Source organism: Patella vulgata, chromosome 7 (genome assembly GCF_932274485.2).
Source record: "Patella vulgata chromosome 7, xgPatVulg1.2, whole genome shotgun sequence".
NCBI classification, from domain to species: Eukaryota; Metazoa; Mollusca; class Gastropoda; family Patellidae; genus Patella; species Patella vulgata.
In genome coordinates, this window is record NC_065885.2 from 30404948 (window position 1) to 30419114 (window position 14167).

Here is a 14167-nt window from a genome sequence, read left to right on the forward strand (position 1 = left end):
TGACTTAGATCGTTTTTCCCCTGTTAATGCATTCATATACTGCTGTCAATCACTCTACAAGGTTAAGGTCTTGGCCAATTTTCATCAAATATTCAAGGATAGTCAAAATAAATTTCCCTGGGGTAGAAAGAAAGGATAACTTTTGATTCTTAACACTTCCATAAAAAAAGTTCCAGGGTCAAGTTATTGCCTCATTTTTATAAAAGTTATTGCCCTGCCCGTATTGTAGTAAAGATTGCCCCTATTTTAGCAAAAGTAGTTCCATGGCTATTGCTCACCACATACAAAGAAATTGGGTTTAGTCAGTTCACTGTTCTATACAAAGTATGGACTAACAGACACATCCACATTATAGACCTATAAAAATATTTCCCCCTCTTCATCTTTCCATCACAACAAACAAGATCAAAAATAAGTATTTGAATTTCAAATTTTTACTTTGGGACGGCATAGAAATTGTGATGTAATTAAACCTGACTAGAAAATGAATTCTACACTATATTAATGCAGATATTTGAACACATACACAAAAAGAAATAAGTATTAGAGTTTTGATACTTTCAAATCTATATGTCTACTGACTATTATAAATTGAAGGGTCCAATAATAACTTATCATCAAAGGAATAAATGATTGATTATTAATAATAGTACAAACGTTTTTTCAGTTGCTAATTTTAGCTATTTACAGAACTGATTTCAGCTATGGTTAAGTAACATTATAATTCAATGTTTAAGTAACAGTATGTTTAAGTAACACTATGATTATGAAACTATGTTTAAGTAACACCATAATTCCAACAATGTTTAAGTAACACTATAATTCTAACTACGTTTAAGTAACACTAAGTTTAATAAAGTTAATTCATCACCGGTTTTGACATGAAATATCTTAACACACATCAAAAGTCAATATTTATCAACATTTGAGCACTATTAGATTCACAACATCTTTTGGCTACAGAACCAGGCAACCCTTTTCTTTATCTGTAGCTTCAGGATTTTCACTTTTTTCTGTACCTTCTACAGGAGCTACAGGATTATCATTTTTTTCACCCAAAATTTTAGATGAAGCAACATCACTTTCAACTTCATTTGCACAGGTTTCCAAATCAACACTGCTCCCATGTTTGGCATCAGCCTTCAAATTTTCTACTCTTTTTGTGGTTTTGTTTTCTTTTGTAGAATCTTCTTGATATGGCTTCTCTTCCATTTTTACATCTTTGGACTGGGCTGTGAGACTGTCAACATCAGGTATAGAGGGCTGTGACTGATGAGCAATAAGATGACCAGCACTAGCAGGAAATGCTTCTCTTGTGTTCGATGAAAGAGATTTGATGGGAATCTCAATATTTTCAGCTTCTTTTGTCGTAATCTCTTCTGGTTTGGAATGTTGAATCAATTCATCTTTCAGGTCTGTGGATTTATCTGAGGATGTATGAAGACTTTCCTCTTTGAGTTGTTGGACGGATTTAGTCAGGAAGTCTTTGTCTTTGTTGTTGGAATGTTCTATAATTGCTTCTACTACAGATGTTTGGGGTATAATGGATGATTTGGTAGGTAGTTGCTGTGATTTTGTTGAAATGGAAGAAGTATTTGAGGAAGGCAAAGGGTTATTCTTTATAGCTGAGTAAGAAACTGGAGATGCTTTATGACCTTCTGGAAGACAAGATTCTTGGGATGATTCTGGTATAGGCTCCTCATCAGTAGCTTGTAAGCCAGTATCAACTTTAACAGTTTTAGATTCTGAAGCTTGTGTACAGCTCTCTGTAGCTAAGGATCCACCATCTGTTCCAGTGGAAGCTGTTTTAACAGATAATGAACTAGTCAGTGTTGAGGTATTTCTTGTTGGTGTGGCTTGACTGCCTGTATCTGCTGTAATCTGTCTGGTCTCAGTTGATTGAGAACGAGTATAAGAGACAAAAGAAGGCGTTCCGATTGACTGGGATCTAGTTCGGACTTCTTTAGTAGAACACTGTCTTTCTATTTGAGCCTGTATTCCACTTTCAGCTGTAGAGGAAATGGTATGTTCTATTTGTGATCCTGTTTCAGCAGTAGTGTGAACAGTTTCTGTCATCTGGGAACGAGTCTCAGTATCTGATTGAACATGACCTTCAACAGAAGAAGTGTGACTATCCTGGACAACACCGATAGTTTGGCTCCCATTTTCAGAAATATCTATCTTGGCTCTCTTTCTGGGAGAACCAGACTCCAGGGTTTGTGAAGAAGTTTCTGAAGAACTGATATTGGTACCAGAAACTTGAGAACTGCAGTCTGTCGTTGATGGAAGATTATCTGAGGTCTGAGCACTAGTTTCTGTGTTCTTGCGATCAGCTTCTGAGTCTGTATCTTTATTTTCAGCTTCAATGTCTTTTGAAAGATCAGAATTGGGTTCATCAGTGTGAGATTCGGTCTCACCATTCTGTGTTGAGCTCAAAGGACGTTTATTTCTGTATGGTGTTCCTTCATTTACAACTGCCTTCTTTTCTACATCTTCATTTGTTCTGTGTAACAAATAAACCCCTGTATTTATACCACCCATATTTATGGACAGAACTTTCCTTCTCTGCCATACTCTTGACTCTTGAATAATCTGAAAAATATTCAAATAAGCATACATTTTATCATTAATCCATTTCAATTTTTGGATGGTCAAGTTTTAAGTTCTACTATTTATTTTCTAATATCCTACCATCTGGGATTCACTCTGGATAAAAAATCTCCCAAAAAAATATTGCAATAATCCGAGTCAGAATTGATGTCATACATAGAATATATTAAATAAAGATCCATCAGTATCAACACTGAACATAAGACAGATATATATACTCCTGTTATGCAAGAGAAAATGAAACATTATAATTTCCCTATGAGTTTTACTGAGGATTTTGCCAAAATTGGAAACAATCCTGCAGATTCTGATGTAGACTACAATAACCAAATTAACTTCTGTACCTTCACCATACATTTTTTATCTTCAGTAATAAAACAGGCTCTACCAGTTTCTTTTCTTGTTACTCTTGCCAATTCATTTAATAACATAGGATATAATTTATGGTTAGGCATTCCTCGTGAATGTCTAGAAAATACAAAGTAAAGGTAAACACATAATTATGTCAGATTAAAAGTCAATTACCAGTCTAAGATGATCACAAGTTGACTTACATAGTCTAAACATTTACTCACATCATTCATGCATCGTGTTCTGTGCACTATCACCCATCTTGTGCAATCAATTGGCAGAAGATCATTCTTTGAGAATCATAATGACATTAGTGTAATTTAGAAGGGATATATAGCAGAAAAGGCTAAAGCAATTTTCTAGTGCTACATGTACAATGATTCAAGGTGAATACAAGCTGTTGCCATGCAAAATACGCCCACAGAGATGGACAGAAAAACTAAAAATAAGCAAATTTTCATTCAATCAGGAACCATAATCGTGAAAGTTAGGGTCCGATACCACAAATTTTGAAAGGAACCCAGACCTTTCGGATATTAACATATATTTTAAGCTTCATTAAATTCAGATGAAAATTTTGACCTCTAGAGGGTCCACAACCTTAGTATTACATACTTTTACACTATTTGCATAAGGGGCACAAAATTCTAACTACACTGTCATTATGGCATAACAGTGATATATTTAAATCGGATAAAAATTGTGACCTCTAGAGAGTCCACAAGCTAAAAATGTGATTTTTTGTACAACAAGGGGCTATAATTCAGGAAGTTAAGGTCTGATATGTGTGAATATCGAAAGGAACCCAGATCTTTGGGATATAAAGATATATTTTCCAAGGAAATTATTACACAAAATATTACAAACCTTCTTCCAAATGGCTGAAATGAAACAAAATAAAAGAAACAATGTTAAAAATATAATATTTTAGAATTATAAATAAAACACTTAAAACAGAAGCTGGTCATTACAAAACAAAAGAGGAGGTTTGATTTAAATAATAGTATACTCTGTATTATAGTGATTTGTAATTGATTAATTTTAAAGCTTTAATGAGTATGGAACTGGCATACTAACCAGACCTTATGATACAGCGAGCATGTGTTAACCATTCGGCCATCCCCCCTCCCTCCCCCTTATGATACAACATGCATGCACTAACCATTCAGCCATCCAACCCCCCCCCCCCATGCAGAAAAGTAGATGCATACAACCAAGATATAAGTGTAATACCTACCAGATCTGTAATAAAGACATCAACACATCCATCTCTTAACGGTAGATTGGTAGCATCCCACTGATACATATCAAGGTCAACTAAACGTCTGCAAATTAAAATAATATTAAAATTTAATTAGTTTTGGGCAATTGAATACATGTTATTTCTAAACTAAATGTCTCAGAAATGTCTCTGAAGGTCAGCAAACTAAAATCTATAAGTATCTGGTCATGGTCAATTTTATTGCTGACTGAAAATAAAATCAAGATGGGAGTATGGACAGAAGGGTGTTTTCTTGATTTCACAGTTTTAGAGCTACAGGAGATAATTATGCACCATCTACATTGCAAAGAAAGTGAATTATGGCCATTTTAATCATCCTGGGTGAATTATGGCTGTCTTAAACTTCCTGGGTGAAATGAGGCATTTTAGTCAACCTGGGTGAATTATGGCTGTCTGGATGGCTTGGACTATGTGAATTATGGTTATTTTAGTATAAAACTAAACCCCGTGGAGTCCCTAATTTACCTTTTATTTGCCTTTTTCTTGAGATTTAGACTAGTTAGATTCTCATATGTTTTTATTAGAGCCTTTTCATGTAATTCACCACACATGTGTATAGCTCGTGGCCAGGAAACACTTGCCTGAAATACAAAACAACTTATATTGTAGTTCAAGTTGCGACACTAAATCACATTATCACTTCTGCTAAGTATTGGGTTTTTTTTCCTTCAAAACCCAGTTACTCTCTCCAACCATCCTAATGACCAGAATATTTGACATTTTTATCAATTATTTGGGGGAGCTTAGTGGTTGAATAGTAATGCCTGCTCGTTGGATCACAATGTCTGTCATTGAGTCAAGTGGCATGGTTTCAAATCCCTGCTTATACGTGACAGGGAGTATGGTCACCTGTCCAACCTCACAGGTTTTTTCCGGGCTCTCCGGTTTCCTTCCATTGCTAAAGACCCCTACGCACAAGTGAATTATTGAAATATGGTTGAACCATGTGTTAGTCCCGAAATGACCTAGTTTGTGTTGAGTGAACATTAAACCCCCATTTCTTTCTCTCTCTACTAATTATTAACATAGTGTAGACCCTCAATGGCTAGCACATTATGCTGGTTCAGCAAATCAGCGCTGCAACAAAATCATTCACTATTTGATTAGTGGTACATGACATCCAATATCTTGTGACATCATTATATTCCAGAAATTAGAAGTGGGAGGAAACTAAGGCTGCGCAAAAATATCGATATAATCGATAATCGGTAGAAGTTATTTAGCGATACGATAATCGATATTGAAATTCAAATATCGATTATCGGTATATTTACCTTCTGACGGCAAGTTACGGTCACTTTCACATGACTTAACTTGCCGTAGTCTGGCATGCAGACGAATGAACGAATACACAACGTCAACACAACAACTATTTCCCCCTCTGCTTACAAACTGGCACATTTTAAATATATATTATTGTAAAAAAAATAAACTTTAAGATTAAATACATTATTTTAATATTTTCGTTGTTTTTGTTGTTATTACTAGTAGTTGAAACTAAAATAGGTCACGCACTTTGTGAACAATGACGATCGCACGTGATATAGTAAAATTAGAATTATCTCCCTTCTTTGCTCTTGATTGATTTGTAGAGAAATTGTCTGCTTTCACGATAAAACTAATTGTATTATTAATGATCAACTCAGCTTTTATTACTAAATCATATCAGATACAGCCCATACAAAACACGTTTTTGACTTCCCGGGAAAATATCTATATCTCTCGTAATTTCTTGGAAGAATTCTACTTTGGTTTTCGTCAAAATTAACCAATCATAAAAATTCGACTTTGAAAGCCGCTAATTATTTTTTTATTGTCCAATCAATAGACGCCTTCTATTATATTTTATTATATTATTAGTAACACTCCGTGATCGCCAGTAACTTGCAAAGAGAAACCATGTATTGTCTTTGTATTTATCGGAGATATTGGAATAAAAAAAAAGGTTCAAATGAATCAAGAACAAAACTTAGAATAATACTCAAGTTAATCCTACATTTAGCGACTAATTATTTTACATTAATTGATTTTTTTACGTACATCGGCACAGTATTAGACTAGGATAATAACACTACTGTAACTCGATCAACACAAATAAAAGGTCGGTAAAATTCGGTTTTTCCGGAAGAATGATTGATAATCGATTATTATCGATAATCGCTGACAAATTCTTGCCGATAATCGATATTGAAATTTCATATCGATTCCCAGCCTTAGAGGAAACCCAAGATATCACGCAAGATAACCCATCACAAACAAACCTGGGACTGAAATAATCTCTTTTACAAAATGGGTGGACACACTAGCCGAATCCATCGGTGCCGAATTGCAGTCGAATGGTGGACCTACTAGGCGAATCCTTCCCCGATTCACAAGTCGATTCCATTTCTATTCACATCACGCAACTAAACATAGCCTTGACCATGTGTTCAAACAATCACGTGAAGCGGACACACTTTGCGAATATAATATCAAACATGTTTGATTCAGCCATATATAAATTGGGCAGAATGATGCTGGACACACAGGGCTACAAATTCATGCGAATCTCCGAAACTAATTTACACAAGGATTCTCGCAAGAGCTTACGCTGCGATTCTACAAGCATTCGCGTAAAATTTTGGTAAAAAAACCCAAAAAAATCACAGAGAATTGTCAAGTCTGACTATTGAATGTCAGTGTGGGTGTTTTGAATCAAATTTGTATGACTTACTTTATAGAATACTACATGTACAATAAAATAAAATATTTGTTGTGTTTTTGTTTTACTGTTTACTTCTAACTTATAATTTTGACGAGTTTCTCTTGTTTTTGTCTTTTGTTTTTGTGTTTATTTTATGTAATTAATTGTGTGGAAAATTCCTCAATCACCACACAGCGTTTTGTAGAAGTAGAGCACCAAAAGGAATCTTTATTATAACGGTGCAACTCCATTTACATTTATGCATTGAATTTCAGTTACGATAAAAATTTATTTCTTTCCTAATTATTTATTTTAATCCTTCTTAAATAATATTTATTTTAAAAGAAACTGCTTTAGCAGGCCAACCTTGAAATGAAATAATTTTGGGTTCCATTTTATCGTTTCGAGCGATTTGATTCCGCCAATTCCACACCAATATGATATGGTTAAATTGGGTCATTCCAATTCTATTCTGTCAATGTCAAGGTTGGCCACTTGATTTTTTTTTACTTTCTGTTGTGCGGATATAAACTATATTCCTTTATTATAATACTTTGTGCAGTTATCAACTGAATTATTTGGAAATTGACATGGAAGCAAAATTAAAGCTGTGTCTAAAGAAACTGTTATAAAATGGAATAAGGAACTAAATGAAAACTAATTCACAGTTTTCTGGATATTACTTTTGACACTAAAAAGTGTTTACCAAAAATTCCATCTGATTGTTTTATTATTATCATTGTTGTTGTATTTTGGTGTTTTATAACACAATAAACACAATTTTGTTTTTTAGACATTATTAATTAAGATTCAGAGGATTCTCGCAAAAAAAGACGAATTTCTAGCCCCTGACACACCAGGCGAATTTTGGCACCGATTGATTTATAAAGTCCACATAAACAATATCTACAACTATATAACATTCAGGATATCTAAAGGAATTTGACATCATTTCCTATTTATATCTAATAACTTAAATATAGGAGATTACATCTTGTATTTAGAGAGAGATATGTATGAAGAAGGAGCAGGAAATTGCACAATTTTCATTTTAATATTTAATAACATACCGATATGGGTATACTACCGCTTCCACACATAGGATCACAAACGACATCTCCACACATTATTTCACATAACCTACAATATTCATAAAAATATTTTTCTCAAATCACATAAACAATGGTGCACAATAAATTAATGCTTAGATTGCCAATAGTAAGAGCAGGAGGACAGCACCCCACATAAAATTCATAAAACAAACCTGCGGACAAGACACGCAATATACAAGACATCGCAAATAATAAACAAAAAAACAAATATATTAAATCAAGTGAATGGATCTGGGGGATAGTTTTTTATAACCAGACAAATGACAACCAAACCCAGCTTTTAAATCCTTAAAAATTCTTCTCAGCCTATGCCCGAATTTAAACTCACTATTGTTCTAATGGTGAGGCTAATGAATTAAATATACAACTACCTGAACTAAAGATAACTAAAATAATTTCTACTAACCGTAGCATATTATAAGCTATTGTTGTTCTTAGTGTAGTCATTCCAAATGATGTTAATAAACGCCTATGCAGACTTTCTTTTGTAAGAGCAATGCAGACAGTAACTTCATCCCAATCAATATTTAGAATAACTTCAATATCAAAATTGTGCAGGTCGACATTCCATCCAAAATAATTATAAATAGCTCCACCAAAATTAGAAGCAGTATTTGTTGAATCAAATTTATGTCCCTCTCCAGTTCGATTACATGTTACCCGAAACTTTGGTTTAGTTGGATCAATATCTGTTTTCTCTTTGGCTGGAGATTTGGTATCCTGAGCAGGTGAGTCATTGTCCTGAGCAGGAAAGTTGTTGTCCTTAGCTGGAGAGTCATTGTCCTTAGCTGGAGAGTCGTCCTTAGCAGAGTCATTGTCCTTAGCTGGAGAGTCGTTGTCCTTAGCTGGAGAGTCGTTGTCCTTAGCTAGAGAGTCGTTGTCCTTAGCTGGAGAGTCATTGTCCTTAGCTGGAGAGTCATTGTCCTTAGCTGGAGAGTCATTGTCCTTAGCTGGAGAGTCATTGTCTTGAGCACTAGCAGGTGAGTCCGGTTCCTTAGCTGGAGAGTCTACCTCCTTAATTGGAGAATCTGTGTCCTTAGCTGGAGAGTCATTGTCCTTAGCTGGAGAGTCATTGTCCTTAGCTGGAGAGTCATTGTCTTGAGCACTAGCAGGTGAGTCCGGTTCCTTAGCTGGAGAGTCTACCTCCTTAATTGGAGAATCTGTGTCATTGGCTTGAGTTTCTGAGTCAAATGTCAGGGAGTCTGCATTTTTAGTTGGAGATTCTGTGTTCCTTGTTGAGGCATTTGTGTCCTCTCTCTCCTCTTTTGATACGATTGCAGCAGGAGCTGCTGCTCCTTCAGGTTCAGTTTGTCTATCACTTTCAGGGGTATCATCAGTATCTGGGATAGAAGCTTGATCTTCAGGTAGTTCATCCTTTTGAGAATCTTCATTTGATTCTGTTTCATTTTGAATTTTAGCTTTTGGTGCTTCATTATCATACTTTTTTGTTTCTGAAGACTTTTTGGAATCTTTCAAGTTTTCATGCTTTTGGTCAACTTTGTCTTTTTGACGCCCAGCTCCTTAAAAATAAACAAATAAGAAATTAAATGAACTAAAATAAGAACTACTACTAGTGCAAATTTGTTTTATTTCATTCAGTTTCTGGTATTAAATCACGTCAACCATGCAAAGACCAAAGTACACTTAGTCTTGACTTAACATTCTGACTGTGAAATTATGAGGGGTAATGTCAGTCATTGTTTACGATATTTTAATACTACATATAGATTGTTCTTCCATCTTTTACACCAGACAAGGACAGAAAAAAAATATAGATCCAAAAGACTGAACAAGATTTATTGTATGAAGATATACCTTAAAATCAATAACTACCTTTTTCATTTTTCTTTTTATCTCTTCCCCGTCCCTTTTTGTTTGGTTTCCGGAGTCTGGTTTTCTGTTGTAAAGTTTCTTTGTCTTTTGTTCCTGAGATTCCAACATTTCCAGTGGCATCTTCATGAGAAGTATTAATAGGATGTTCAAAGGAAAAAACTTGTTTCCATGCTGTTATACCATGAGTCCAATCAACATCTTTCACCAATTCTCTAATTTTCTGTAAACTGGCAGCCTTTTAAATAACAATTGACCATTTTAATCACCTATTTATAAATTAATCAATGTAAACAATAATACTCTATCTATTCATATTTTAATTTTCAATTCTGATACCTCTAACCATCCAATTCTGATACATGTACCTTTTAAATTCTACAGAATTTAAAAAAAAAGCAATCTGAAAGTATTCATAAAGCGACACGTCTCCTACCAGTCTCTACAAGTTTACGATGCATGCATCTATAAGAGACTAATACTGTAAATACACTTCTGTGGATATATGTACTATATAATCTAAATACATATAGAACGAATATACATGTATTGTGTAAATCTAGAATTATATTTTGTAAATTTAGATCAAATAAATCAAATTAAAAACAGGTCCATAAAATAGATTTTGCAAAACAAAAAGAAAAATGGACTATTTACATAGAAAGCAGCATAGATCGATGGAATATCAGTTCATCATATCTTTATAAATACCGAATTGAATTGAACAGAATTGAACCATTTTCTATCTACCATACTCAAATTTTACAATATTGTAGTTTGCAAAGGATTCCAATCCAATATCACTCAAATCACGCTTATAGACTTAAGGAATGAAGTGCAGATAAAACCTTATACATGTAAGACATTTGAATGTCTGCAACTAAAAATCATGATATTAAGGGGATGTTCAATTGAACGTTCCGAGATTCAATTCTTTCAAATAGTGACAATCGATAAAAATGGTGATTTTGGGCTAAAAAGCATGTGCAAACTGCATGAGAAAAAATCTCAACCATGACAGCTGAAACATATTTGTTGTGTTTAATTACGTCACAATTCTACTCACACCACCTCCATTGTCAGGTCTGACAGAACTGTTACAGGACTGACTGACAATCAAGCATCCCCAACGTTCTTCAAGATATTGAAGGGAGATAACTCTTTCCATTCTTACAAACCAGTATTATGGTTGTGCATTTTTAATAACTTTTAAGTTACTAAAAATGCACTACCTTTTATCTCTACTGTATATTACATGATAGTTAACAAAAATAAACAATATCACTTGGATTTTTAGACTTTAGCTTTAATACACTTATGTCAAATGTAGCATGGATGAAGCTGTCAGTGTGCTTATTTTATTTAGTAATCTTGTCTTAGCAACCTGTTTCTTATTAAGGTGAAGCTGGGATTATTTCATCAATGTTTCTTGATTCCCATGCATGGACTGCCAGTTATCATATGCAACGGTCATGCTTGACTGCATGAAAAATTGTAAGCCTCCATAAAAATCTATGGTTTTGAATTACACATTTCAAAATAGACATATTTCTTTTAATACATGTAATTCAATCTGCTGTATACATACTGACAACATTAATTATTCCACTGCTCTCATCAATGCCTAAAACATACAGGAGTTTCATTCTGAAGAATTGATGCAATATATAAATACCTGATCTTTGGGAAAGTTGAATCCTTTGATATGTTTTAGGACAACTCGGCAATTATCAATTGTTCCAAGTTTCAATATCTAAAAAAAAGAAAATTGCACTCATTTTTTTTTGTAACTTGAAAGGGTTGTTCATGTCTATACATGTAGGTAGTTCACCCCTGAACTAGTCATTACTTAGACAACAAATGGGATATTAATCCTTCAGGGTTAAGAGTTAAGTGTGAGTTCAGTTAGCATTAGGTGCATACATAAACTTAAAAAAATGAAATGGAATGGGTTTTAATGTCCAGTGAATGATTGGTGTTAAAATGAGTTTCATTCCTGTTAGGTGCATAATGAAAGTTAGTTACTTTAGTAATGGTGTCTGGTTTGACTCGCTTCTCACCGTTACTATCTGTCCCTATACACATGTAATATGAAAATAATGCTTTACACCACCTTGCTTCTAAGGCTATTTTGGAATCCGTACTGTCTACTTTCACTGTGATTCTTATTTTTTCAATTTTTTCACCAAAAGGAATCATTTTTCGACAAATCTGACACAAATTTATAATAATTCAACACTATTTTCATGTAGAATTTTGTGATTCAAAAACACAAATTCGTTACCGTCAACAAAATTCTTGCAGTACTTCAATTAACCGAGTAAACTGTCAATATTGATACCAGTAAAGTATTTGTATTCAACATAAATAAACAATTATTACATTAAATCGATTAATACATAATTGAAGTATACCAAGAATTTTTGTTTACAGTAACACTGCATTCCTAAACTTTGAATATTAGCTGAGCATAGCTGCTAACCCGTGACTTCCAATCTGCGCAAGTGCAGAGGTTCCTAATGGCCGACAAGTTCAAACAAATTTATTTGGGTTTTTGAATTGCAAAATTCTACTTGAAAATATTATAATTTGTGTCAGATGTGCCGAGAAATGATTCCTTTCAGCCTTTTGGCGAACAAAGAAGAATCACAGTGAAAAATAGACGGTAAGGGTTCCAAAACAGCCTTAGAACCGAGGTGGTGTGAAGCGTTATTTCCATATTACATGTATGTGTATAGGGACAGACAGTAACGGTGAGAGGCTAGTCCAACCAGACACCATTTACTAAAGTAACTAGATGAAAGTGAGACTAACAGTTAGGGTGACCCGTGAAGTTAAAATTTTCAGTACAGAAAGTTGGCGACAGGCGAATGTGCACGTTTCAGTGGCTTGTCTCAAAGTGATTTCTCGCTAACTACGCAGCATGATAAAACTCAGCGCTAGAGTCTATGAGACTATAAATAGCCATCACATGTGCAATTCTCTACACATCTGATCTATCAACTATACTATTACAGCCATAAAAAATCTATTGTTGGCGATGTTATGGCCGACACTCGTAGCCATCTTTCAGTGTATTATTTATGGATGGTTAAATGGTCATAGCTTATTATGTACAACATGACCGTTTATTTTGTGACAATATGTGCGAAACTGATTTAATTTAATTTAAGGCTAAGGCTTGGTGTGTATATATAAATATTGTGGTGTAATTGTCAAGATATTTGGAGACATTTTTTTATGGTAGGTCATTGTTTCCTGTGGAGTGTTCTCAGGTGGTAGCCAAAACGTTGTATATTCTCCAACCCTAAATGGTGTGATTCTAATCTACTACATTAGCACCCAAATTCGAGAGTGTTGTCGGTTTGTAAATGTTTGTTGTACTTGTGTTGTTTAGATTGTCAACCATATTTACCTTGGGGACTAAGGATATGGGCGTTTTTATTATGAGTTTACCCCTTGCACATTTTACATCTAAATTTAACTTTTCAATGACTTCTTCTCTAGCTGTTTGCTCAAATCCAGTGGCCACCGTGGCTTCAACCATACAGAAATTGTCTTCATCCACGTTTTCAGTGGGCGCCGCCATCTTGAATAAAGGGAGAATCTCGTGCAGGTCATGTGACCTATTGTGGATGTTTTGTATGAATGTAACGTACTGCTTCCAGGTTGAAAGTAACTTGTAGCGAGTTTGTGTCGATCGAATAATAATAAGAAACAGTTGGATTATTCGCCGCATCATCTTACCGGTAACTTCACTTCATCGGATGTAAGGCGGGAAACTGCAACTGAAAGTTCAATTGATATAGAGTTCTACAATGAGTGGGAATAAAGTTGTATTGTTTTGACAAGAAGACGAGTTCTGCGATGAGGTTGACGTTTAGGAAAATAGCTTACTCTATCTTGGGTGTATATTTTCTAATCACATGTTATACGGGATACCTTTTACTAAAACGAAGAAATAACAGTGCTAATGAAAGAGAGAGGATTATACTTGAGAAGTTAAGGAGTCTTACAGGTAAGTGATTTACCGTTAATTAACAGATTTAACCTGGGGTAGGGGGAACGTGTGACAATTCACACGTCTAATGAAATGCACACAACACGCTCCAGCACAGAGATGATAGCTTTAATTCCCCTTAAGTAAAGATAACGGTTTTCACAATTTGACAGAACTGTCAGCCACAAAATGATCTCTATTGTACAGAAACTGACACATTTATTGAATATAGTTAGCAAAATACTGGTACCTGTATTTAATTTTATCATTATTAATAAGGTCCATGATATTATCTATGC

General features: G+C 34.4%; 2 protein-coding genes across 2 annotated transcripts in view; one reads left to right on the forward strand and one right to left on the reverse strand.

Annotated features, from left to right (window-relative positions):
- Positions 1-418: 418 nt before the first annotated feature.
- Positions 419-13484, reverse strand: LOC126828015 (uncharacterized). The gene is made up of 10 exons (XM_056102456.1): positions 13284-13484; positions 11544-11621; positions 9872-10106; positions 8445-9558; positions 7997-8066; positions 4709-4824; positions 4199-4286; positions 3829-3842; positions 2955-3078; positions 419-2592 (listed from the first exon to the last, which is right to left on the reverse strand). Exons 1-10 carry the CDS (start codon positions 13455-13457, stop codon positions 958-960), a joined length of 3648 nt encoding a protein of 1215 aa, XP_055958431.1. The 5' UTR covers positions 13458-13484; the 3' UTR covers positions 419-957.
- Positions 13344-14167, forward strand: part of LOC126826885 (ribitol-5-phosphate xylosyltransferase 1) — a 129179-nt gene continuing 128355 nt past the window's right edge. The window contains exon 1 of the mRNA XM_050555993.2: positions 13344-13886. Coding sequence (XP_050411950.1) covers positions 13736-13886 — 151 coding nt within the window. The 5' untranslated portion in view covers positions 13344-13735. The remainder of the gene's footprint in view (positions 13887-14167) is intronic.

Excerpts from the sequence above, each read along its gene's own strand:
- LOC126828015 (XM_056102456.1), bottom strand. The coding sequence starts at position 13,457 with ATGGCGGCGCCCACTGAAAACGTGGATGAAGACAATTTCTGTATGGTT. Across the intron at positions 4,825-7,996 it reads GCGGTAGTATACCCATATCG|GCAAGTGTTTCCTGGCCACG; the intron begins GTATGTTATTAA and ends TTTGTATTTCAG. Across the intron at positions 2,593-2,954 it reads ATAAAAAATGTATGGTGAAG|ATTATTCAAGAGTCAAGAGT; the intron begins GTACAGAAGTTA and ends AATATTTTTCAG.